Source organism: Papio anubis, chromosome 9, assembly GCF_008728515.1.
Source record: "Papio anubis isolate 15944 chromosome 9, Panubis1.0, whole genome shotgun sequence".
Taxonomy (NCBI): domain Eukaryota; kingdom Metazoa; phylum Chordata; class Mammalia; order Primates; family Cercopithecidae; genus Papio; species Papio anubis.
In genome coordinates this window covers 89688479-89714662 of record NC_044984.1, presented here as the reverse complement: position 1 = coordinate 89714662, position 26184 = coordinate 89688479, and the positions used below count along the sequence as shown (strand labels likewise).

Sequence of the window (26184 nt, the reverse complement as noted above, 5' to 3'; positions counted from 1 at the left end):
ATCCCAGCACTTTGGGAGGCTGATGTGGGCAAATCGTTTGAGCTCAGGAGTTTGAGACCAGCCTGGGCAACATGGCGAATCCCTGTCTCTACAAAAAATACAAAAATTAGTTAGGTGTGGTGGTGTGTACCTGTAGTTCCAGCTACTCGGGAGGCTGAGGTAAGAGGATCACTGAGCCTGGGGAGGTTGAGGCTGCAGTGAGCTGTGACTAAGTCATACTGTACTCCAGCCTGGGTGACAGTGAGACTCTGACTCAAAACAAAAACAAAAAAATTTGTTTCCAATGTTGGCTGCTATGGTAATGTCATGAACATACTTTGGGTATATCTTTGGTTACTTTCTGAGATAAATCTGTAAGGGCAAATTAAAATTGCTAGAATAAAGCAATTTTGCTTCTTATACCTGTATGAAGATTGGTATTCAATGCTAAAGTGAACCAGTTTATACTTTCACCACTGGTCTGTGTGAGGTCTCCCTGAATTTTCAATGATAATGAAATTACCAACTTTCAATATCCTTGGCAAAATGGTCAGCTTATTATTTTTATTTGTGTTCTTTCATTACTAAAATGAAAAATTTGTATCATATTTATTGGCCATTTGTATTTCTTCTTTTCTTGTTTTTCCTTTTTAGGCTAGTCAAATGAAGTAGCGGGAGTGAGGAAGGAACAAAGAAATCTGTAACTGGTTGTGATCAATTCGTTGTAAAATACAACCTCACTGGGACTAGCCTGTGTTTCTTTTTTTGTGAACTGTCAGTTCAGCCAAATGTACCCTTTCATGTGGCTTTTAATGTATGAAAAAAAATCTTAAGAATTTTGGAGATAACACATTAGCCATGTTTGTTGAAACAAATGGCTAGTTATAAAATCACTCATATTGGCCTCCAATTAAAGTAAATTCACTTATCTCCAAACTCTAATTTAAGGCATTTCTTTAAGCATTTTAAGTATTTGGAGATCAAAATCTAAGGATCTCCTCTTCCAATCCATAATAAAGATTATGCTCTCAGCACTTAAAGACAGTGTTACAAACATCACCAGTGCATTTATGATGATGGCGTGCAGCAAACAATGAGGGGAACAGGCGCACCATTTACATTCAGAAAGCATAGACACAATCCAAGTGCATCTATCTTTTCTTCAGCCCTTCCCTTCCACAGATGGATTACCTTCAATGCAGGCAGGCTGAAGCCATCTGTAAAGTTATGTGCTTCCTCTTCTGAAATCTGCTCTTCACTAAGTCCAAGGCCCAGCTCCTTAAAAGGCACCACACAGATGTAGTTGGTTACATTGTCACTCTCAGAGTTCAGAGGGTAGGTTAAATTAGGTTAAGGCAATCAACAAAGCCTTTTCATGAAAGCATAAAAGATACAGTGAAATTGTCCTACATCACATTTACTAATCTTTATTCTGAACTTTTGGGTGAGGAGATTTACAGCAGTTTTTAAACAAAAATTAATTTTAAATATCTAATATATTAACATAATACCTCAGATATCTTGGATACTTGTGGATACAATTTTTAATGTCTAAAAAATTAAAAGTTCAACTCTTCAAAAGGGTTACAGTGATGTTATTTATTCATTTTTTTGAGATGGAGTCTTGCTTTGTCACCCAGACTGGAGTGCAGTGGCACCAGCTTGGCTCACTGCCACCTTAGCCTTTCAGGTTCAAGCAATTCTCCTACCTCAGCCTCTTAAGTAGCTGGGATTACAGGCATGCACCACCACACCCAGCTGATTTTTGCATTTTTTTCTAGGGACGGTGTTTTGCCATGTTGTCCAGGCTGGTCTCGAACTCCTGGCCTCAAGTGATCTCCCCGCCTCAGCCTCCCAAAGTGCTGGGATTACAGGTGTGAGTCACTGCGCCCGGCCCCATTATTTTTGACACCTACCATTTGAAGCTGTATTGAGCACTTTATTGTGTCATGGTTCAGGGTCCTCACTATGCTACAGTAAATACCCTTTTCCTCTCAGTCTGCATACTGCAGGACATTATTAGTTGAACGTTATCTGAAATACACAGACTGATATAAGTGGCACCAGGCCTGTCCTATCTAGCTTGTTTGACAAAGATTACTGTTAGGTTTCCTCTGCCCTCATCCTTACAGACACATCAAAATCAATAATGATTTTCCCTTTAATTGTTTCTCTAAATAATTACATCCATATAATAATTGATCGTGAACCATTTTTGTATTTCTAGCATATTCCTATTTGGTTATATTATAATAATCTTTTGATACAATCCAATATTAAATTTATAAACATTCCATTTAAACATTTTGTATCTCCATTTATGAGACTGGCCTACATTCTTTGTAATAAAACTGGTTTTTATTCTTTGTAATACAACATGTTTTGGTACTGAGATATTTTCATAAATAAAATGATATAGGGAAACTTTCTAACCTTTCCTATAGTCTGAAATTTTTTTTAAACTATAAAACCATCTGGATCTGGTAGTTAAAAAATTTTAAATTCACTTTGCTTTTGAATAGGTAATATATTCACAGGATTCAAAATTCATGAGGTATTAAGGGATACAGCAAAAACTACTTTCCACCTCTATGCCTTAGCCATGTAGTTCCACTATTCAAATGCAAAGGCAATTCCTTTTACCAGTACCTTCCAAGATTTTTTATGTATACATACATAAAAGCAAATTCAAATATAAATGTGTATCTGGAGATATGTAGGTATATACGCATGCATGTACACAAACACATACATACATATTTATCCCTGTAGAAACACACAGTCCCTTTTATGCACAAATTGAAGGATACGATAAATACCGATCCATGTACTTTCTGATTTTTTTTCACTTAATATAACTTGGAGAGCACTAAGAACTCTATCATTGTTTTTTAAAAATAGTTTCATATTTTCCATTGTCTACATATAAACCAGGTGTTTTCTTTTTAAAATTGAGTATTCTTTATCCCATGTCCAATCTCTTCAAGTTTTAAAATTCTTCCTAGGTCAATTTTGCAGATTTTTATTTTGATAAGAAATGAGGCTGGGCTCAGTGGCTCATGCCTATAATCCCAGCAATGTGGGATCCCTTGAGTCCAGGTGTTCGAGACCAACCTGGGCAAAATGGTGAAACCCTGTCTCTAAAAAATGCAAAAAAACTAACCAGGTTTGGTAGCATGTGCCTTGGTCCCAGCTACTCGGAAGGCTAAGGCAGGAGGATCGCATGAGAATGAGACTACAGTGAGCCGTGATCATGCCACCACACTCTAGTCTGGATGACAGAGTGAGACACTATCTCAAAAGAAATGAAAAGAACCATTTTCCCCTACATGTTTAAAGTTGTTGCTGTGGAGCTGCATATATAACATCCCCTCTTCCGTTATTTTAATGTCTTCTATATCCATGGTTACCACTGTGTTCTCATTACTAATCTTGTATATTTCTGCTCTTTACTTTGATCAGGCAAACAAGGGTTTACATATCTTACTGGTCTTCTTAAAATGATTGGTGGATTCTTTTTTAGTTAAATTTATTAAGGTTTCTTATATGGAGAATATGATCTGGCCCCTGGCTACCTCTGAGTTTCATTTCATACTCTAACCTCCAACTTCCTGTGCTCAACTCATGATGGTCTTCTTTCTATACTCCAATCATGCTAAATTCATTCCTGCCACAAGATCTTTCTACTCACTGGTCTATCTAACTGGCATACTCTTCCTCCAGATCTTTCCATTATGCAAACCTCAGTTTAAATGCCAGCTCCTCAAAAAGGCCTTCTCTTACCATCTAATAAAAAGCAGCACTCCACCAATCATTCTCTACCCTATTCCCCTGTTTCTTTTTCTTCATAATAACTGTTTTATCTGAAGAATCGCATCTGTCCATTTATTATTTTATTTTAGTTTATTTTAGACAGGCTCTCACTCTGTTGCCCAGGCTGGAGTGCAGTGGCACAAACACAGCTCACTGTAGCCTTGACCTTTTGGGCTCAAGGAATCCTGCTGTCTCAGCCTCCCAAATAGCTGGGACTGCAGGTGTGTGCCACCATGCAGCTAATTTAAAACAATTTTTTATTTTTATTTTTATTTTTAGAGACAGGGTCTCACTATATTGCTCAGGCTGGTCTCAAATTCCTGGGCTCAAGCAATCCTCCTACCTCAGCCTCCGAAAGTGCTGGGGTTACTGGCATGAGCCACCACACCAAGTCCATCTTTTATTGATTATTTCATCTACTAGAAGGTAAGCTCCACGAGAATAAGGATCTTGTCTATCTTATTCACTGCTAGGTCCCCAGTTTCTAGAAAAATGACTGGCACAAAGAACTCATATAATGTGTAGTCTTTGATAGGCTAACCCTATCACTCCCTAACCCACACTGAACTACAAGCTCCATAAGGCAGGGATCATGTCTATTATGTTTACCACTGTACGTCTAGTGATGAGCATATTGTGCGGCAGTCTGTGCTCAAAAAATACTGACTGAATGACCAACAGTTCACATGCCACACTGTCATCTCTCTATTTCTTTCCATGTGTTTTTGCTTCCTTCTACCTGGAATGCAGACTCTTATCCTCATGGCCAACTTCTATTCATTCTCGGAAGCTCAACTTAGATGTCACCTCCCTGAAAGCCTTCTCTGACCCCATAAACTGAGTATGTTGCCCTGCTATGTTGGAAGGCACCCATGGCACTTATATCAAATTATGAATACTGATTTCTCTATTGATCACATTCAAAAGTCTTTAGAAGTAGGTAGTACATATTTTTACTCAGTTTTCCTAGCACTTGGAAGAATGGTTGACCTATAGCAGGCCAGCATTTAGGCAATGGGGGGATAAAATGGACAAGTTCTTGATAAAAATTAAAATGCTTTTTCTCCATTTCATTTATATATATATATATATCTCTAGATATATATATCTAGATATATATATCTAGACCTATAAGTTTTGACCTATAAGATATATATATCTAGATATATCAGTTTTGTCCATATAAGATATATATCTAGAGATAAATATGAAATTTCCAAATATAGAGAGAGAGAAAGAGAAAAATGGTTTCAAGTCATAAGTTCTACAGTCAAGACACAACTTCATCTGTTATTAGTTCTATGATACTGCACAAGTAACTTAACCTCTATTTTAGTTTTCTCATAAAATGGAGACAAGAAAATCTAGCTATAAAGGTTTGTATAAGGACATGATAGAACATAAAGCTCCCTGTAAACTTTGAGTATTATATTTATCAGTGCTATAATACCCAGCATCCTGAAGTGGCAAAGTTGTCTTTTTGCCTTCTATTTAGTCAGGATTTAACTTATCTATATGTCTTTACTAAAATAAAGCTCTTATATGCCTTTTTTTTCTGGCTATTAGAACTAATTTCCTATTTTAATAAATTTAAGTGACAGACTTTACTGTCATACAGTCTTTGGGTGCTTACTATATGCTAGATGATGTCTGATCACTTTACATGCATTAACTCATTTGATCCTAACAAAAATCCAATAAGGAAGATGATGTTATTATTGCCAATTTAAACATGACTAAAGCAAGGTACAGAGAGGTTAAGAAACTTGTTTAAGGTCACTTAGGGAGTAACTGATACAGTCAGTGTTTGAACTTAGCCATTCTTCTCCTAGAACCTGCTTTTTTGAAAAGGGAAGGATTTCCAGTTGCCAGTTTATTAACATGCCATGATGCAAATCTGCCATGTTGAGAAATTTGTTTAAAATATCAGATCTAGCAAAGCCAGGCTCTTCTGACTTCATTCTTTGGATGAGTAAAGGAAGAGACTTCCAAGTTTTTTCCTTGTTTAAAAAGCAGCCACACAAGAACAGAACTTTCTTCCTGTCTGTTATTGTCATTCCCCCAGGAATGCATTTCCAGTTTTAACATAGAAGTAATGATGGAAATTAGTTTCAAAATAGGCAATCTCAGTTTACAGTAAACATTCAGAAGATACAACTATAATACCTGTATTCAGGACTCCAGAAACATTGCTTAGTTTCATATGTAAACAGAAAAGGATATTTTTTCAGCATATATAGGGTAGCTAGCCTTGCTGCTTGGAAGTTGGCTCTTAGAGTTCGGTAGACAGCTTTCCGAAGACCGATGAGATGCTGACTTGGATGCTGTCCAGCTTTATTAAATGGGCAAGCAGCACTGACCCTGTCAAGCAAACTTGAAAAGTAAAATGTGATACAACTGTACAGGTGTCCTAAAGTTTTTGTTTCCTAAATCCACAATTCTATTAAATGTAGAAAACAAATTCCTCTATCATTATCTTTACTAGAAAATGATTATGTCAACTCAGGTCTCATAAAATAGTCATTTCTGTGAATATATATATGCATATATATAGACAGCCACTTAAAAAAAAAAGACAAAAAATTAAAATCTCAAAGAGTAAAGGCTTCCTCTGATGTGGGGAAACAATGGATTTTGGCTGAGATATAACAGAAATGTAGAAATATTTATTAAGAATTCACATCTTTTTTACATAGACACTATGCTTGCTAAAATATATTGGAGAAAAGCTACTTTATATTCAGTTTTCAAAACCTATATCCACAGGAGTATGAAGACCTTAATTATAAACACTTTCAAATTATTAATATACATTTACATATGTTCATTACATATGTTCACTGATCATATTTTGGTCACTTGTACAGAAAAAATACTATATAGAAATACTTTCTGTACATTCATAAAAGTAGGGTAAAATTACTTACCCACCTGCTGCCACTGGCACTTACCTACTCAAAATGAAGTAGGGAACGTGGAAAGATAACAGGACCAGTGGCCAACAGGGGAATGCAAGTAGAAAGGCAAAGTAAGGGTTACTACATAGTAGCACAGCTACTCTCAAAGCTGTTCAAGAGGAAGCACATTTCATGGCACTTCCCATAAGATTAATGGGAAGTACCTAATTTGTAACAATGACATACAATATATTACATTTCATAACTTATAGTATGCATGAGTAAATACCTGGTTATCAGATAAATTTTTTCACCTAACCAGTAATCTTTCCCAACAGTAAAACAAAATACTGGCATTTGTAAATTCCTTATTCTATAACCACAAAGCTATAAAACAAGACACCTAATTCAAAACTTTAAAAATGTTAAGCCATACTAAAATGTATTCAGGTATTACAAATCTATAAAAAGCAAATTTTAAAAAATCTATAAAAAGCAGAGGATGATGACTGACAGGCTTATGTTAAGATAAGGGAATGAAGGCAAAAAAGGTTTCAATTATTTGTGAGAGAGGACAATTTGAGGCAGAAACAAAACAGCATTCATGATTTCAATATATGGCACTACTGCTTGTGCTCCATTATACTAAATCAGTTTTAAAAACTGTCTAATTTTGAAAATGTCTAAAAAATTATGATTCAAGATTTATTATTCCTCATTTTTCAACCCATTATACAGACAAAGGAAGCACAATTTCTTCCAACACTTCTTCTCCCCGTCTGTCATCTGAACGGGTAGAAGTCATAATCTGGAGGTAAATCAAGTCTAACTGGCCCACTTTACCTCTTCATGCAAATTCCATGGGGACAGATAAAGTTGGAAAATGACACAAGGCACAGAATCCTCTATATACGCCTAACCATTAGTTGAACACAAAGCCACTTTGTTTAACCAGTCATTCCTCTCAATAAAATACAAAGGAACTATTATGTATTTTAAGCGTGATTTTTAAAAACTTTTTAAAAATTTGACACTCAAACAACTTAAAAAAGTGCTATCCTTTAAGTCAATAAGAAGCAGACTTCAACTAATGGAAGGACAAAAATCAGTAGATGCTAAGGACTTTTATACTTTTTTTTTTTTTTTTTTTGAGACTAAGTCTGTTGCCCAGCCTAGACAGAATCTGTTGTCTCCAGTTCTGTTGCCCAAGCTGGAATGCAGTAGCATAATCTTGGCTCACTACAGCCTCAACCTCCTGGGGTTGAAGTGATCCTCACGCCTCAGCCTCCCGAGTAGCTGGGATTACAGGTGTGTGCCACCACATCTGGCTAATTTTTTATTATTTGTAGAGATGGGGTCTCACTAGATTGCCTAGGGTAGTCTTGAACTCCTGGGCTCAAGTGATCCTCATGCCTCGACCTCCCAAAGTGCTGGGATTACAGGTGTGAGACACCACGCCTGGCTGACTTTTATACTTTGAGAAGAAAGAGAAATTATAAAATCCATCTTATGTCTTGGGATTGTGTGTAGAACACAAGAAAGTAAAGAACAAGATAACTACTGGGATTCTTCCATTTCTCTGTTCCATGATTTTCTAGAAACAGTGAAGACTGTGTAGTGTTCTAGAGCAGAACAGAGTGAAGGATGCGATGGCTACCAGAGGTTCTTCACTCCCTCTTTTCATGATTTTCTAGATACAACTAATTAAGAGCCATGAATGTTCCTCACCATATGCTTACTTTCTCCCACCTATAGATTGTAAAAGTTATATAGGTTATATAAATTATTAAATATACTAGCACACAACTGTCATCTGGTAGTGTTTGGCAGGTGTCCAGTGTACTGCAAGCTGGGTTTAGAATCAGATAGAATGGATATGAATATTTACCATTTATCATTCTATGCCTTCAGTTGTATGCAAAAGTGACTAGCACAGTATATGGAATATACTTGGTGCTCAATAAATGTAACCTTCCCTCTAATAATAGACTAAGCAGCCAGTATATCCTATAGCTTAATATACTTACAGCTAGATTGGTGAATATTTAATTTCTTGTGAGAATGGAAAACATCATTATTTGCATGATACTCTGAGAATTTCGGTGCTGTAATATCTGCTAATATTTATCTAAACAGTTATTAGCACAAATCAAGAGTTTTCAAAATGCATTTATAGCAGATATGTCTATCATAAAGAAGGCATTTGAAACGGAGTAATGGGAGCAAGCATTTACTGGGTAACTACTGCATGTTAGGTTCAGTATTAGACACTCTCTATATATTATCTCATATAATCACATGGTAATATACAGAAATAATCAGGATCTCCAAAGTACTTTAGTTCCTCAAAGCAGATAACAGAATCATACTAGATAGTAAATCTAGCACATAATGTATTTATTCCTTCACTTAGCAATTAATTGACTTTAGTAAGTACTAAAGAGAAAAGCACTTTTTTCCTATAAATGCAACATAGAAATGAAAATAGGTAATAAATATTCTCCTTTACGGAGTAGAAAATAATCATTTAAGCAACAAAATAAAAAATGAACTCACAGTGTAAATCCTCTGGAAATCACTTCGGTTTCTTGAATGAGACGTAAAGCTTTTCTCACAAGGTTAGTAAAAGCTCGGCTGTTTGTGGCCATATCTTCCAAATGAATACTGTATTTTTTTAGGGTCACTTGTAGTTTGGCTGTCCTCCATAATCTCAAAGCTCTTATGACCAGATACACAAATAGAATAACTCCCCATACCAGCCAGGAAGACACAATCCACCAAGTAGGAAGCATAATGAGCAAGCTAATGAAGGCAAATAGCATTGAGAGATCCCTGGGAACAAGAAAGGAAGAAAATGATATGCATCAGATTAGAGAAAGAAAGATGAGTTACTTTAATCAGTAAAAACAAAATTTAAATTTAGGTTTACTAAACAAATAAAATGCTAGTTTCTTTGTAACGCATAACTTAAAAAAATATGACATTTAAGAAGGTGATGTGAAAGATTTTCAAAATACCTCGCAACTAGATAATAGTGCTTAGGTATTAACATCTGAGCTGATAAGTTTAGGTAAGAAAACAGGTGTCTTCTGGAATCACATAAAGCTGATTTCACAAAAGAAACTCAAAATTATCTGTAGGTGGTGACTGAATGCTGGGCAGAACCAACAAAAGGCCTCTACACTTCCTACATATACAGAATCTGGAGCTAGAAATACCACCTGTTGCCTGCAGGATAAAATCAAACTTCATTAGTTCAGTCTACAAAATCCTTCAGAAGTTGGCCCAGGTCATGTCTTGAGTCAGATCAGCATCCCAGCCCTCAACTCCAAGCATTGTAAACCAGAAAATCTCTTCCTTCTCTTTCCTTTTTGCCTGGTGTCATCTTATATTTAATACCACAATCCTATTCGTTCAAACCTTCCTCTGACACCAAGTCTTCTGTGACGATTTTACCAAAAGTTTGAAACAGTTACTTTTAATTTGAGCCAACCCCTCTTCTGTGACCCCAAAGAAATTGCTACATTTCTCTTTATGACATTAATAAAAATGATAATAAATATAACAATAGGCATCTTCTGAAACCACTTTTTAAAAAATATAAGATATGGAATCCTTAACCTAAAAAGCAAATTAGAGATTTTAAAACACAATTTTATAGATTTAAAAGTAAAAATACTATTTCAGAGATATTATAAATCCCTTTTCCTAAAATCAAACTTTATTTGCATAGAAACACATACTATATCAAGAATATGTACACATTTTTCCAATTAGAAATGATACACACTTGATGAGTAATTGTTTGAATAAAGTCCTCTAATTTTAAATAATCATCATTAATTTGGAATATACATACTTACACACAGACCATGATATGGACAAGGTTTGTACTTTTATACCGCTTTAATTGAAATAAAAATATGCACACATTTTTAAATTCGTATCAATTACAAGTCTAACAGACTAAAATACATCTTTAAAGCAATGAATGCTTTGGTGAAAATGTGTATATATAAGAAAGAGGCGGCCAGGCACAGTGGCTCATGCCTGTAATCTCAGCACTTTGAGAGGCACAGGTGGGAGGACCACTTGAGCCCAGGAGTTCGAGATCAGCCTGGGCAACACAGTGGGACCCCTTCTCTACAAAAAATTAAAAAATTAGCTGGGTGTGGTGGCATGTACCCGTAGTCCCAGCTATACAGGAGGCTGAGGTGGAAGGATCACTTGAGCAGGCTGCAGCAAGCCGAGATCACGCCACTGCACTCCAGCCTGGGTGACAAAGCAGGACCTTGTCTCACAAAAAAAAAAAAAAAAAAGAAAAGAAAGAGGGGAGTATAAGGGGGATGTGTCTGAGAATATCTGAAAAACATCAGCAATATTTGAAAAGAGTTATAATCATATTGCAAAGAAAATCACACACAATTTCTTATTAATATTTGCCCTGGCCAGGTGCAGGGCTCACACCTGTAATCCCAGCACTTTGGGAGGCTAAGGCAGGCAGATCACTTGAGTACAGGAGTTCAAGACCAGCCTGGGCAACATGGCAAAACCCTGTCTCTGCAAAAACTACAAAAATTAGCCAGCTGTGGTGGCATGCTCCTATAGTACCAGGTACTTAGGAGGCTAGGGTGGGAGGATCACTTGAGTCTAGGAGGCCGAGGCTGCAGTGAGCCAACATCACACTACTGTGCTCCAGCCTAAGCAACAGAGTGAGACCATGTCTCAAAAAATAAGTAAATAAATAAATATTTGCTCTAATTTCCTTTAGAATCCTTTACTTTTTAGATAATACTGGTAATACCATAAAGCAAAATCTCATCATATATTTTTATATATTAATAGTAAACTCTAAAATCATTTATAGGTCTCATAGTTGCCTGGTTATATTTGTGGGTAAAGGAAACTTAGTAAAGTAGCAAATTCTTAAAAACCTATAGTTCCTTCTATCAGCTCCTTAAATTCTCATATTTTTGAAGGATAAGATGCTTCACTTCTTCATGATCATATCTGAGTGACTGGAGAGTGAAGCATTTGTCAGTGTGACAGGGAAGACATAAATACAGAACTTTAAGGCCAATGAATGTAACTGCCTATATAACTTGAACAGTTTGAGCAGTGATTTAGTGTACTTCTTGATTCATTCCTCCCTTCTATGCCAAATTTAATAAAGCACTTTAATAGGAAGAAGAAATCAATAATTCTTTATATATAATCCCTTTTTGCTACACATTCTTTTTTTTTCTTTTAACAGATTATTGCCTGGGACTTCTGCTCTAGACCCAAATAGTTCAAGAGGTTGAAAAGTTTTAGGATGGTCTGAATCATCAAATCATGTTCCCTGTTATCTTTTCTCAGCCAACACAGCCAGAATCAACTGCCTACCTCCATGTCCCATCCTATTCTTGGTGTCTCTACAATATAGTTATGATAAAACCTATTAATTATAAAGAAACATAAAGAAGGATAGGCTTGCATGCACATATGTGCATAGGTGTATGAGTAAAAGAAATTCTTTTTTATTCCCCTTAGAGACAGGGTCTCGCTTTGTTGCTCAGGCTGGAGTGCAGTGGTGTGATCATGACTCACTGCACTCTGCAACTGCTGGGCTCAAGCAATCCTTCCACATCAGTATCTTAAGGAGCTAGGTCTACAGACATATGCCACCATACGCGAACACATTTTTTTATGTTTTGTAGAGATGGGGTTTTGCTATGTTGCCCAAGCTGGTCTCAAACTCTTGGCCTTAAGCAATCCTACCACTTCAGCCTCCCAAAGTGTTGGGATTACAGGCATAAGCCACTACACCTGGCAGAGTAACTTTTTGGCACTTGTTATACCCATTTGCTAGGTTGCTGGACACAGAACTAATTTTAGTGAGTTGGAAGTATATAATAACCAAATTGGATTTTTTTCCCTAGCTTCACTTTAAATGGTATTTATTTTAGAAAGGTACTTCCCCCCCCCCCATATTGTTACTTTAATTGTACTGCTAAATGTATAGAATGTTTATGCCTTTACAATGGAGAGCATGAGGATGGGTTTCCTCTGCTAATACTCTATATGTAAGCAGTCAAAGAATAGGTGTTTTCTGGACAGTACCAAATATTAGGGGTTGCCAGGGAGCAAAGTGTTGGAAGGTGTCCATTTTCCTGTTGTTGAGATTGCCCTGCAGACAGGATACTGGGATCAAGTAGCTCAATCAGCTCCACATCCTCTTGTAACAGGACTTCCTGTTGCAGGATGGTATGTAATGAGTCGAGTCGGAATCCAATATCCTTGCCATTAAAATACCAGAAGAGAGGTATTAACACATATATAATATTGCATTAAACGCTAAACTCCTAATGTACTAATAAAATTTAGTGGTGTTTATTTTCAGAAGATACTTCAAGAAGAAACAACAGTCCAATCTACCTTCAGTATGATAGATGAGTTTTATTTTCACTGTAAATGTGAAACAATAAAGATTGAGGTAGACATTATTGAGCCATCAGATGTAAAATATAAATTTTTAATAACAAGATGAAAAGTAATTACAGATTAACAAACCTGTCTAGTTAAGCCTAATTGATTAAATTGCTAGGGCACAACATGGAAAATATAATCCTATAACATTAAAGATGCTGTCCCTGAAGCTGTAACAATACAGTCAATATTTAAGAATTTTATTAGCAGGATCAAGGCCTCCTAAAAATGGATATTCAGATATTTAAAAATACACTATTAAGGAATGCAATGTAAAATCACACTAACATTTGCATAGCATTTTATAGTTTACAAAACGCCTTCACATATACCAGCTCATTTATTTCTCCCTCTCTTCTTTCTATTCATCTATCAAAGAATACCTTCCATAAGCCAGGCACCAGGCTTGACACAGAAGACACAAAATGAACAAGATATATTCTTAAAGAGTTCATACTTTAATGAAGAGACCTGAAAAGTAAACAGTTGCAATATAACATGCAAAGGAGCGTGATGAAATACACCTAGAGTACTATGAAAATGGCATAGAGGGACCAAGCCTGTAATGAAGTCAGAGAAAGTAAAAGAGGTGAAGCCTGAGCTAAGTTTTAAAGGATGAACAAGAATTAACCAAAGGAGTTGGAGAAGTGGGACGGTACAGGATAAAAGCCTTTCTAATTTGGGGAACTGTGAGTTGTCGGTACTAGCTGATATTATTAATAGATTGTGCACAGAGCGCACATGGTAGAGAGGTGAGAAATGAGGTAGCACTCTTAGGGCTGACAGGTGAATTCTCACGGTAACCCTGTGATGTACCTTATCATCCTCCTCTCCATTATATAGGGAAGAACACCAAAGCCCAAAGAAATTAAGTAACTTTCCAGAATTTTGATTTCAAATCCTACGCATTTGGTAGTTGTGTTTCCCTGCACATAGTCTGCCTCAAAAGAAAATTTAAAGTTGTATTTTGCATTAAATTTAAACAAACAGAGGCCAAGTGCAGTGGCTCACGCCTGTAGTCCCAGCACTTTGGGAGGCCAAGGCAGGCAGATCACCTGAGGTCAGGAATTTGAGACCAGCCTGGTCAATATGGTGAAATCCCATCTCTACTAACATACAAAAATTAGCTGGGCATGGTGGCACATGCCTGTAATCCCGGCTACTTGGGAAGCTGAGGCAGGACAATCTCCTGAACCCAGGAGGCGGAGGTTGCAGTAAGCCGAGATTGTGCCACTGCACTACAACCTGGGTGACAGAGCAAGATTCTGTCTCAAAAATAAATAAATAAATAAATAAATAAAAAACCAAAACCAGGCCGGGCGCGGTGGCTCAAGCCTGTAATCCCAGCACTTTGGGAGGCCGAGACGGGCGGATCACGAGGTCAGGAGATCGAGACCATCCTGGCTAACCCGGTGAAACCCCGTCTCTAGTAAAAAAATACAAAAAAATAGCCGGGCGAGGTGGCGAGCGTCTGTAGTCCCAGCTACTCGGGAGGCTGAGGCAGGAGAATGGCGTAAACCTGGGAGGCGGAGCTTGCAGTGAGCCGAGATCCCGCCACTGCACTCCAGCCTGGGTGACAGAGTGAGACTCCGTCTCAAAAAAAAAAAAAAAAAAAAAAAAACACCAAAACCAAACAAACAAATTTAGGACTAGAGTGATCCTACTATATGATAAAAATAAAGAGAACGATGGACAAGGCCATTAGCAATTAAAGTAAAACCCACTAGCTCTAGGGTGTGAAGGCAACAGGTTTGCTCTTAGTTAATTTAATCATTCCCACACCACACATTCCAGCCCTAGCTGATCATAATGAGGACTTCAGTAAGAATGTGGTGAACCATATATCAAACTGAGCCCATGACCTCTTGATCAGGGTTATATGCCACTTTTAGAGAATAAGATTTTTAATATTAGGTGCATTTAGATATATTTTATTTATCTTCAGTCCAAAAAGAGAGCATCTTCTCAAAGGAATGTTGATCTTTCTTTTAGCCTGATGTGGCTTTTTTTTTTACCATCTACTGACACACTCTGTATGTACCTCTGCAGCACTTTTATGTTTCATATTTGAACAATTGCCTCTTTTCTCTTCCTACAATTCCGATTCTAACATTAGGAACCACTTAATTTGACATCCCACCCCACTTTCACAAAGACAGAGCAACACAATTCCCTTTATACTATTGTTCAGAGGGGAGAAAAAAGGAGCGCAGGAGATGGGGCATGGTAGCTTTTCGAGTAATCTCTGAAATTGATCTTACTATTTGGTTCCCCAATTAGACACAGCCATATTCAATGCAAGTATTAAAAATCAAACTTTTGCTACAAAAACTTTAAACCATACCTTTTATGAGACTTCTATGTACATATATATAAGGTAACTTTGAAGAAGCCTAACTAGTTGAAGGCCAAGGCTGACAGAGACTGGAAAAGCCAGTAATATTCAACGGGAGTGCTCTCTCTTTACAGACACTCGGCGTAATCAGTTATTCACTTTCTTTAACACCATTCCCTGGCATCAGACTTACGTGTAAAACTGGGATAACACCTCCCCAAAACCAACATGCTTAGAGGAAGTATTAACAGCTTTAGGAATATCTGATTTAAGAATGTGACAAACCGACTGGGCACGGTGGCTCACCCCTATAATCCCAGCACTTTGGGAGGTTAAGGCGGGCAGATTACTTGAGGCCAGGAGTTCAAGACCAGCATATTAGCCAGGTTTGGTGGTGTGCACCTGTAGTCTCAGCTACTTATAAGGTTGAGGCACAAGAATTGCTTGAGCCTGGGAGGCAGAGGTTGTAGTGAGCCAGGATGGTGCCACTGTACTGCAGCCTGAACAGTAGAATGAGACTCAGTCTCCACAAAAAAAAAAAAAAAAGTGATCAACCAACAACCTACAATCATCTATGCACACAAATGAACTTGAAAGGCACCAAGACACTCCAAATAACCAAAACAGTGTTATCTTAGTGATTAGACTGCCTCATATAGAGGAAAAACTTGAACTATATTCTGATTACTATAGCTGTTTAAATTGAATCAGATTAATGAATTAAGTATCTTTCTTAAGGATAAAATGTAAAATTATATATTACTCTTTGATTACAAAAAATAAGAACTGCAGAAAACATGTTAACCGTGTTACAATGTAACAATCAAAGTACCAGAAAAATTGACACCCGCAAATTAAGAAACATGTCATGACAGTCCTATTTGGACTGGGAAGCCCAGATCCAGGTCTCAAACAAATGAAGAAACTGAAAAGGTGCTAATTCTGATCAATTTAAGTATTAGCAGGTATCATCGGCACGGCTGGAGGCTCTATGCTCCTGGGATGTGTACTACGTAAACTCTGGCACATTTTCAACAAGTCTGAGTGCCAAGACTTAGTGTCTAGCTTTATATTCTTGCTCCACAACTTAAGCATGTTAATAGGCTCTCTGTGCCAGTTTCCTCTTTGGCAAAATTGGGATAATAACAGTAGCTACTTCATAGGGTTGTTACGAGGATTAAATAAGTCAATATCTATAAAATACCAAGAGGAGTGTTTGGCTCATAGTAAGCACTGTATGTTAGCCATTACTGTTGTCACTATCTATGCAATAATTAAAACAATAAAGAAAAGCACATGTTGGATATATTACAATATAAAAACTTATAGAACACAACATAATTATTACCAGGTTGATGCAGAAAATAAGAGATACAACAGGCTGAAGTTTTGGGAAAACTTTGAGAAAAAGCTAGGAGTGCTTATTGAAAGATTCCATTGGATCAAGAAAAAAAAAAACCAAAAAACCAGAAAGAATTCCATCACAGTATAAAAGCACAAACACAGACATACAGAGTAAGTATGGAATAAAGGAAAATGAAGACTGGGTTCATTGATACAAATACTGGTGGACAAAGCTGGAAAGGTAGGTTAGGGCCAAATTATGCAGACTCTTTAGTACTGACGTGACAAATTTGGACTTGATTTGATTGACGAAGATCTTTCTAGAATCTAAATAGGGAAGTGGCATGAGAAAGTACTTAGGAATTCCTTTCTGCCTGGATGAAATGAAAGGTTATGAGAAGGCACAGATAAAAAAATTAACAGATTTTGATTTCTTTTTCCTTAGGGATGGAGAAGGAAACTTATTCATGTGTCAGTATTCTTTAAAGATCTTAATCACTGTGGAATATCATGGGGCTTTTGATATAAGGATCAAATGAGATAACATGTGTGAAGGCACTTTATAGGCTAAAAAGCACTTAAAAAGTGCTATTACTACTACCATCAAGGATTTTTTTAATTCTTAAGAAAAATACTATACAAATGAACAATAGTAAAATGTTCAGATATCACAGAGTAATTGCCAGTATTCTTATAAAAGAAATGAGGGCCTGCTTCAATATCTTCAAGAAAGATCAGCATTCCATTGAGATACTCTCTTTACTGAAGATAAATAAAATATATCTAAATGCACCTAATATTAAAAATCTTATTCTCTAAAAGTGGCATATAACCCTGATCAAGAGGACATGGGCTTAGTTTGATATATGGTTCACCACATTCTTACTGAAGTCCTCATTATAAAGCTAACAACATTTTAAATATGTCACAATCAAGGGGAAAAAGTCAAGCAATCTCACGCCAAAAGCCAACCTGGCAATTTCTTATTCCATTACTAGTAAACTATTCCTTAGGTATGTATTCTTATAGTTCTCCATAATGTAGGCACAAAAGGGATGCATACAGAAGCTGGCACTTTATAGTGAAACATCACATGAAACATGTGGCCAGTGACACAGAATCAGGAATGAAAAGACCAGGCCTAGGCAGACTATGACTAAATCACAGAAAAATGTATATGGATCCATATACCTTACCACAGTCCTAGTATCACTGAAGAATGAGATGGCTCCACCTGGATAAAAATGACATTCTATGTAGACGATAAGACACTTCATTGACCTTCTCAACACACCTTCAACAAAGATGAAACCCTGAACAAAGAACTTGACAATTTGGATTGCTAAAAAAGTAATTTTGGTCAGTCAAAAAATAATAATACTTGAGCTAGAGAGGTCGTATGCTATAGCAGAAAGAGCATGGCTTTGGATCCAAGAGACCTGGATTCAAATTCTGGCTCTATCACTTTCTAGCTGAATATTTTTAGACAATTCACTCAGTAAGTTATTAAAACAAAACTGAATTGTCTGAACCTTGGTTTTCTCATTAGTGAAGTAGACTAAATCTTATAGTGTTGTTTAGATTACCAAATCAAAATGTGAAAGCACTTTGTAAACAATCTCTTTACAAATGTTAATGTACAAGAATGATAATTCTTAAGGTCACAGGCCAGCAGAGATCCTGAAACCTGCTTTCTTGTAACTACATTACTCCTTTACTCCTTCTGGGAGCCATGAGAATCACGTAACTTGAATTTTTAGGCTATACTCCCTGGATTTTGTATTGTTAGGATGTCAGAAGGTTGAATTATTTCCCCTCTGGAGTTCTGTTACAGCAGAGAGTAGAAAAAAACAAAACCTCACAAAAATCACAAAGACCTTTCAGGTTGACTGTTTAGAGTCTTTGGGAAATTCTGTGATTTAACAGATTAAATTGATCCCACTAATGACATATTCCTTCACCTATAGAGAGGAATACCTGTCAATGGAGGAAGAGGGCAATAGTAAATTCACGATCTAACAAAGTTTCAATAACTATCAGAATATTCCATTCTGAGTGGCTAATAACCTCTTTAAAAGCTATAAATAATACAAGTAAGCCCAAATTAAAAGATCCTGAGTTACTGCAGAATCTCTAGTAAAAATCAATCACTGCCCAAATTGATAGCAAAACAAATTCTGATTCACCAATTCTTTCACTAATAACCTAGAACCCTGAAAAGTGACAAAAAGAAGTGACCACTTACCAATTTGTGAAGTAAGTCATCTTTCTTATTGCACTGAGAAAAAAAAATCCAACTTTTGATGGTTTCAGCCACTTTTAACAGGATACCTTGCTGAAGGAGACGAATGACATGGTATAAGATTATTAAAGCATACCCAAACAGCAGAAAAACTTCCAGTTACTTACCTCCAATCACTGAGAATTTTTATCAGAAAAGGGAGAAAAAAATTGTCCAGGTTATATACTTTGTCAATATGTCTCAGCCTCCTTATTAGTTCTTAAATTTTGTTGCATATCAGGATCACCTGGAGATTTTAGTTAGAAACATATTCTCAGGCCCCCAAAGATTGTGATTCGATACATTTGGATTGAGGCCTGAAAATCCGATTTTTACAGAACAGGTAGAAGTCATTCTGAAGCAGCCCATTTATCCTGGGAAGACTATGTACTATATCAACATGATGATAGTATTTATTTCAGAAAGAAAAATCTTTTTCTTTTTGAGAACCTGGTTACAAGTTCTCAAATATTAAGACCATTTCATTCCACAATACTAAGTCAAAAAGATACTTTGACCATTTTAGAAAAACTATCATATATTGATAAAAAAGTTTTACTACTGAATCAACCAAAAATTCAATTTACCTTAATAGCCCATTCCTTGAGCATGCCAGTAAGTGCAGTTTATATTCATTGAGTGATTACTATATCCCAGGTACTGCAAAGGGTCATGGGAAAAAAGATAAATACATGTAACTTTTGTTTTCAAGAACTTAGTATAGAAGAAGAGACAATATACAGAATTACAATCAATGTAAAGTCTGAAAAAGTATTGGAAAAGAAGAGGTCAGAGAGGAGCTAACACTGGAGCTCAGTCCTAATGGATGAGTAAGAATTCAACAAAGAAAGGAAGAACGGGCTGGGCGCGGTGGCTCATGCCTGTAATCCCAGCACTTTGGGAGGCCGAGGCGGGCAGATCACCTGAGGTCGGGGGTTCAAGACCAGCCTGACCAACATGGAGAAACCCCGTCTCTATGAAAAATACAAAATTAGCCAGGCATGGTGATGCATGCCTGTAATCCCAGCTACTCAGGAGGCTGAGGCAGGAGAATTATTTGAACCCAGGAGGCGGAGGTTGTGGTGAGCCGAGATCACGCCATTGCACTCCAGCCTGGGCTACAAGAGCGAAACTGCGTCTCAAAAAAACAAAGAGAGAAGAATACTTCAGTCAAGGGAAGAAGATGAAGGAAAGAGCCATGAAAACACATGCCACAGGGATGGTGGCGCACGCCAGGGCAGTTATGACCCAAGGGAAGAAGGAATTAGTAAGGAAGTTAAAAAGGTACACTGAGATAGGTTTTAAAGGATCTTAGTCTTATACGCTATAATAGTATGAACATTATCCTGTAGGTCGTGAGGAGCTACAAAAGATTTTTATGCAAGGAAGCGAAACAATAAAGAAAAATAATTGGCAATAGTGCAGAGGCTAAACTGGCAGGGAATGATTGTAGACAAGAAGCATGAGTAAGAGGATATTCAAGGCTGAGGGCGGTGGCTCCTGCCTGTAATCCCAGCACTTTGGGAGGTCGAGGTGGGTAGATCATGAGGTCAGGAGTTCGAGACCAACCTGGCCAACATAGTGAAACCCTGTCTCTACTGAAAATACCAAAAATTAGCTGGGCGTGGTGGCGGGCACCTGTAATCCCAGCTACTCAGGAGGCTGAGGCAGGAGAATCGCTTGAACCCAGGAAGCAGAGGTTGCAGTTAGCTGAGATCGCACCACTGCACTCCAGCCTGGGCTACAGTGCGAGACTCCATCTCAAAAAATTAAAAAAAAAAAATTAATAACCCAGCTAAATAACAATAAAGGCCTTTAAATTAGGTAATGAGTACAAAAATGATCATGAATAAGAGTTAAAGAGACATAGAAGCTGACCTGATGTATCACCTGATGACCAAGGCTATGTCAGCACGATTGGAAATGGTATGGTAACTGAGAGTATGGTGATTTGGGACTATTTAAAAGAACATTTTTTGTTTGTTTGTTTTGGGGGTATCTGAGAGGGTGGTGATTTTGGACTATTAAAAAGAATATTTTTTAGCTTGTTTGTTTTGGGGGTGTCTGAGGAAGTCCTATTTTAGACAAGTTGAATCTGAGCTTTGTGGGGCACATGCAGATGAAAATGTCTAAGAAGCAACTGGAACTCAGCAAAGACTGAAGAACGGACATAAGTGGCAAGAAAGTAGATGAGATCCCCAGAGAAGACACCAAGCCAACAAGAAGCCTGCTGCTAAAACTCTACGGAATGAATTTAAGAATAATCATAGGAAAAGAAACCAGAAAAAGAGACAGAATGAATATTCATAGTAAGAATATCAGGGCAGACTACTTAACAACTACTAATTAGCATATGCAAAAGTAAAGTTAAAAAAGAGGCTAAGGATGGTTTCATTAAGAACTCACAGAAAAATAGCTTTTCAGAGGAAATAATTGATACTTCATTCCTTGAAAAGAATTTTGGGAGCAATTGTAAACATACATTCCCTGACAATGAGCTAAACAATACAACAAGTTTTCTAAAATTTAGCTCTCCCCAAATTAGGAAAAAAATTGGTCGGGCACAGTTGCTCACTGCTGTAATCCCAGCAGTTTGGGAGGCTGAGGTAGGCAGATCACTTGAGGTTGGGAGTTCAAGACCATCCTGGCCAACATGGTAAGACCCTGTCTCTACTAAAAATACAAAACTTGGCTGGGCGTGGTGGCCTGTGCCTATAATCCCAGCTACTTGGGAAGCTGAGGCAGAATTACTTGAACCTGGGAGATGGATGTTGCAGTGAGCCAAGATCGTATCACTGCACTCCAGCCTGGGCGAGAGTGAGACTCCGTCTCAAAAACAAAAACAAAACAAAACAAAACAAAACAAAACACACGAAAAAAGGAAAAAACTTCATTTTAGAAAAACATAGATCCTACAGTTAAAAACTTGTCTTAGAAATGTGCAATATGGCTGGGTGTGGTGGCTCACACCTGTAAGGCCAAGGTAGGAGGATTGCTTGAAGTCAGGAGTTTGAGACCAACCTGGGCAACACAGTGAGTGGCAATTTTTAAATCTCTACAAAAAATAAAGAACAAAATTAGCTGGGCATGGTGGCACATGTCTGTGGTCCCAGGTACGTGGGAGGCAGAGGTGGGAGGATCACTTGAGCCCAGAAAGTGAAGGCTGCAGTGAATTGTAATCATACCACTACACTCCAGCCTGGGTGATAGGGGAAGACCCCATCTCAAATAAATAAATAAATACATACATACATAAAATGAAGACAAAACAAACTTTCTAGACATACGATAATTTTTTTGAGACAGGGTCTTGCTATGTTGCCCCGGTGGGTCTCCAACACCTGGGCTCAAGTGGTCCTTCCGCCTTGGCCTCCCAAAGTGCTGGGATTATAGACATGAGCCTTTGTGCCCAGCCTGGTAATTTTTTAAAACAACCTCTGGCTATGCTTTTTATTGTTCCTCAATTTCTGAGGGGATTCAATTTTAAACTCTCACTTGACTTATTTATAATCTAGCAACAACATTTCTAAATATAAAAATACTTGTCATAAATGACAATAATACCCATAAAACCCAAGTTTGTATCAAAACAAAACAAAACAAAAAATTAGAGGTAAATGACCATCTGCTGCTCTAAGACTATCCCCTGGCCATTCTTTGTTTTGTGTTGCCAAGTAACCTCAAATCCAACCTTATTAAATAGCCTATTATATACAAACCCCTTCCCAGGAACATTTATACTTAAAAAGGGCACAGGGAAGAAATGGTATCAATGGAGGACTAGGAAAACTGGTTCTGATCCATGCGAACTCTAATTCTAACTCTCACCTTCTGGGTGTTAGTCGAAAAATTCTCTAGTGTTTACTTGGCTGTTGTTACAAATGGGCCAGCTTGGTTACCTTACATTTTAGGTGTCTTTGTAAGAAGATTGGGGAAAGGATCCTTATGCCAATCCATACTTTCCCTGTAAATGACTAATTGAAAGCTTTACATGCTCTTCTCAATAGTGATAAAACCCTGATTAAACTAGAATGCTCAAGGAATGAGGAAATTTGGTTATATTTTTTCTATTAAATTACAATTCCTTTGGTTAAAACTAAAATGTAGTAGACAGGTACACAGAGGTTAAGAACATAAACTCTGGGAGTAAACTACAGGTTCTAATCCCAACTCCACCTCTTACAAGCTAAGTAACCTATGATAATTTATAATCCTCCTATGCTTCAACTGTCTTACCTAAAAACAGAGTAAATATTTTTATTTTTTTATTTTTTGAGACGGAGTTTTGCTCTTGCTGCCCAGGCTGGAGTGCAATGGCATGATCTCGGTTCACTGCCACCTCTGCCTCCCAGGTTCAAGTGATTCTCCTGCCTCAGCCTCCTGAGTAGCTGGGATTACAGGCGCCCGCCACCACGCCCAGATAATTTTTCTATTTTTAGTAGAGACAGGATTTCACCATGTTGGCCAGGCTGGTCTCAAACTCCTGACCTCAGGTGATCCACTCGCCTTGGTCTCCCAAAGTGCTGGGATTACAGGCGTGAGCCACCGCGCCTGGACCATAAATTTCTTATCTTAGTAAACATGGCTAGCAGGACATAAATGAATCTAGAAAATGCATTTTGTACAACATAATTAATGGAGATTTTTCTAGTATCTCAGCTTCACAATGCTGGACATCGACTATGAGATATTTACTGTATAAATGTATTTAATTCTATAGATTAAAAAAGGTACCAGAAGTTATACTCACTCCATTATATACCCCTGAAACTGTGTTTAAGAAATATCAATTTGCTTTCTTGTAATTCATACTTTGAAAAAAAAAAAAAAGATTTAAAGAGAAAAAATCCAGTTAGTAGAGGATTTCTATTAGTTGTGCTCTCATTAAAGTTTTAGTATATTTTTTCCGGTTCTGTTTGGAGAGCATCAATATTTAAATAAGTAATGTATTTTAATTCTCTACCAAATTATTTCCTCACTGGATATAAATTACCTACAAAATATTCCAAAGCAGTAAGGATTCATGTTTATCTAAAAAGAAAGTTTTGTACTATTGATGAAATAAATAGTCTTACCAGTGTGAGGGAGGATATGGAAGTGCTTAAGAAGTATCTAAATAGCCAGTAAGGTAAAGTGCAAAAGATTCAGCCAGAAAGAATGAGCATGCTTTCTTACTTTTGGTAGGACTCTTGTAGGAGGCTTTTGTTGTCCCTCTGTTGTGCATTTTTCTGTTTTTGGTGACAAAGAAGAACATATTTCAAAGTCTGTGTGTCCCAGATCCTGTAAGTATTGGTAAAGTGGAGAATTCTGAAAAATACATAAAATAAAGCATATTTCAAGATCATTACTATTTCAGAAGTTTCGGAGGCCAAACTTAATACCAGACCTTCACTATTGTAACCAGTATGTCCAAATTCTTTAAGGTTTCTTCTATAAGAACTGAATTATCTGTTATAATACAATGCCATTTAACACAAACAAATCAACAAACAATTCAACAGAGGAACCCAAAAAAGGAAAAACTCTAAATAAAACACACAGATTTCTTTCTGAGTGAGTACCAGCAAGAAAAAATGAATTTAGAAATGTAAATAGATTGTTAAGCAATTTCATTGCCCCAATTGTTAACAGTCTTAGAGTAAACTGCTTCAGAATAGCCAATGTTAGTTACAGATAACTCAAACGACAATGTTATTACTCAAAGCCAAGAATACTTAAACAATGATTACATTGTATGAATTATAATTTTTTTATCATCCCATCATATTTCTTAATTCATTCAAGCACAAATACCTATTATCTACCATATGCTCAGCACTGTGAACAAACTTAAAACTCTTCAAGAATGTTACCTTAGATAAGCTATATCTCACATACGAGCATATGACAAATAGGACACAGTATGGCTAACAAAAGCATTAGAACATAGAGGTTAAGAATACAATCTGCTGGGCGCACTGGCTCACGCCTGTAATCCCAGCACTTTGGGAGGACAAGGTGGGTGGATCATCTGAGGTGAGGAGTTTGAGACCAGCCTGGCCAACATGGTGAAACCCTGACTCTACCAAAAATATAAAAATTAGCCAAGCATGTGCCTGTAATCCCAGCTACTCAGGAGGCTAAGGCAGGAGAATCACTTGAACCCAGGAGGCAGAGGTTGCAGTGAGCCGAGATCACACCACTGCACTCCAGCCTGGGTGACAACAGCAAAACTCCGTCTCAAAACAAACAAAAACCAATCTACAGATTCAAATCCCAACTCTGCCTCTTACTAGCTAAGTAACCGGGAAATGTATAATCCTTTTATGCATCAGCTGTCTCATCTAAAAATAGCAGTAACAGCACTTAGTTCATAGAGTTCTTATGAAAATTAAATTAATATAAGGCAGCTGGAACAGTCCTTGCCACATAGTAAGCGCTCCATTTATACTTTTAACTATATATAAGCTATGTGGAAAGAGCACAGATTTTTGGAACAGACCCAAAAAAAAAATCACCCCAACTCTATTGAACAGAAATATCAATGTCACTACTGGATGAAAATCTACTGGACAACTATTTCTGAACAGCAAGCTTTAATTTTAACTTTCAACCTTCTCTAAAGCATACAATTGGTGACATGTTTAAAAATAAATCTTGGCTGGGCGCAGTGGCTCACACCTGTAATCCCAACACTTTGGGAGGCTGAGGCAGGCAGATTATCTGAGGTCAGGAGTTCAAGACCAGCCTGGCCAACATGGTGAAACTCTGTCTCTATTTAAAATACAAAAATTACCCGGTCTTGATGGCGGGTGCCTGTAATCTCAGCTACTCAGGAGGCTGAGGTGGGAGAATGGCTTGAACCTGGGAGGCGGAGGTTGAAGTAAGCCGAGATTACGCCATTACACTCCAGCCTGGGTGACAGAGCAAAACTCTGTCTCACAAAAATAAATAAATAAATAAATAAATAAATAAATAAATCTTGATTCCATTCAATGAAATATTTAAATCTCCAAAAAGACTGTAATTAGGTTTCAGAGATAAAACAACAGAAAAAAAAAAAAAATTCTTAACTAAGTATTTTACTT

The 26184-nt window shown here is 37.2% G+C and overlaps 1 protein-coding gene across 22 annotated transcripts in view; it reads right to left on the bottom strand.

The window, feature by feature from the left end:
• The window catches only part of VEZT (vezatin, adherens junctions transmembrane protein), an 80247-nt gene that overhangs the window by 24811 nt on the left and 29252 nt on the right, over positions 1–26184 (bottom strand). For 5 of the 22 annotated variants that reach the window (XM_017946128.3, XM_017946127.3, XM_009181439.3 and 2 more), the window contains 6 exons: positions 24293–24424; positions 19082–19171; positions 12792–12967; positions 9246–9521; positions 6016–6165; positions 1171–1318 (listed from right to left, as the gene is read on the bottom strand). In XM_017946128.3, coding sequence (XP_017801617.1) covers positions 1171–1318; positions 6016–6165; positions 9246–9521; positions 12792–12967; positions 19082–19171; positions 24293–24424 — 972 coding nt within the window. The other 17 variants (XM_009181440.4, XM_009181441.4, XM_017946126.3 and 14 more) reach the window with 11 other exon arrangements.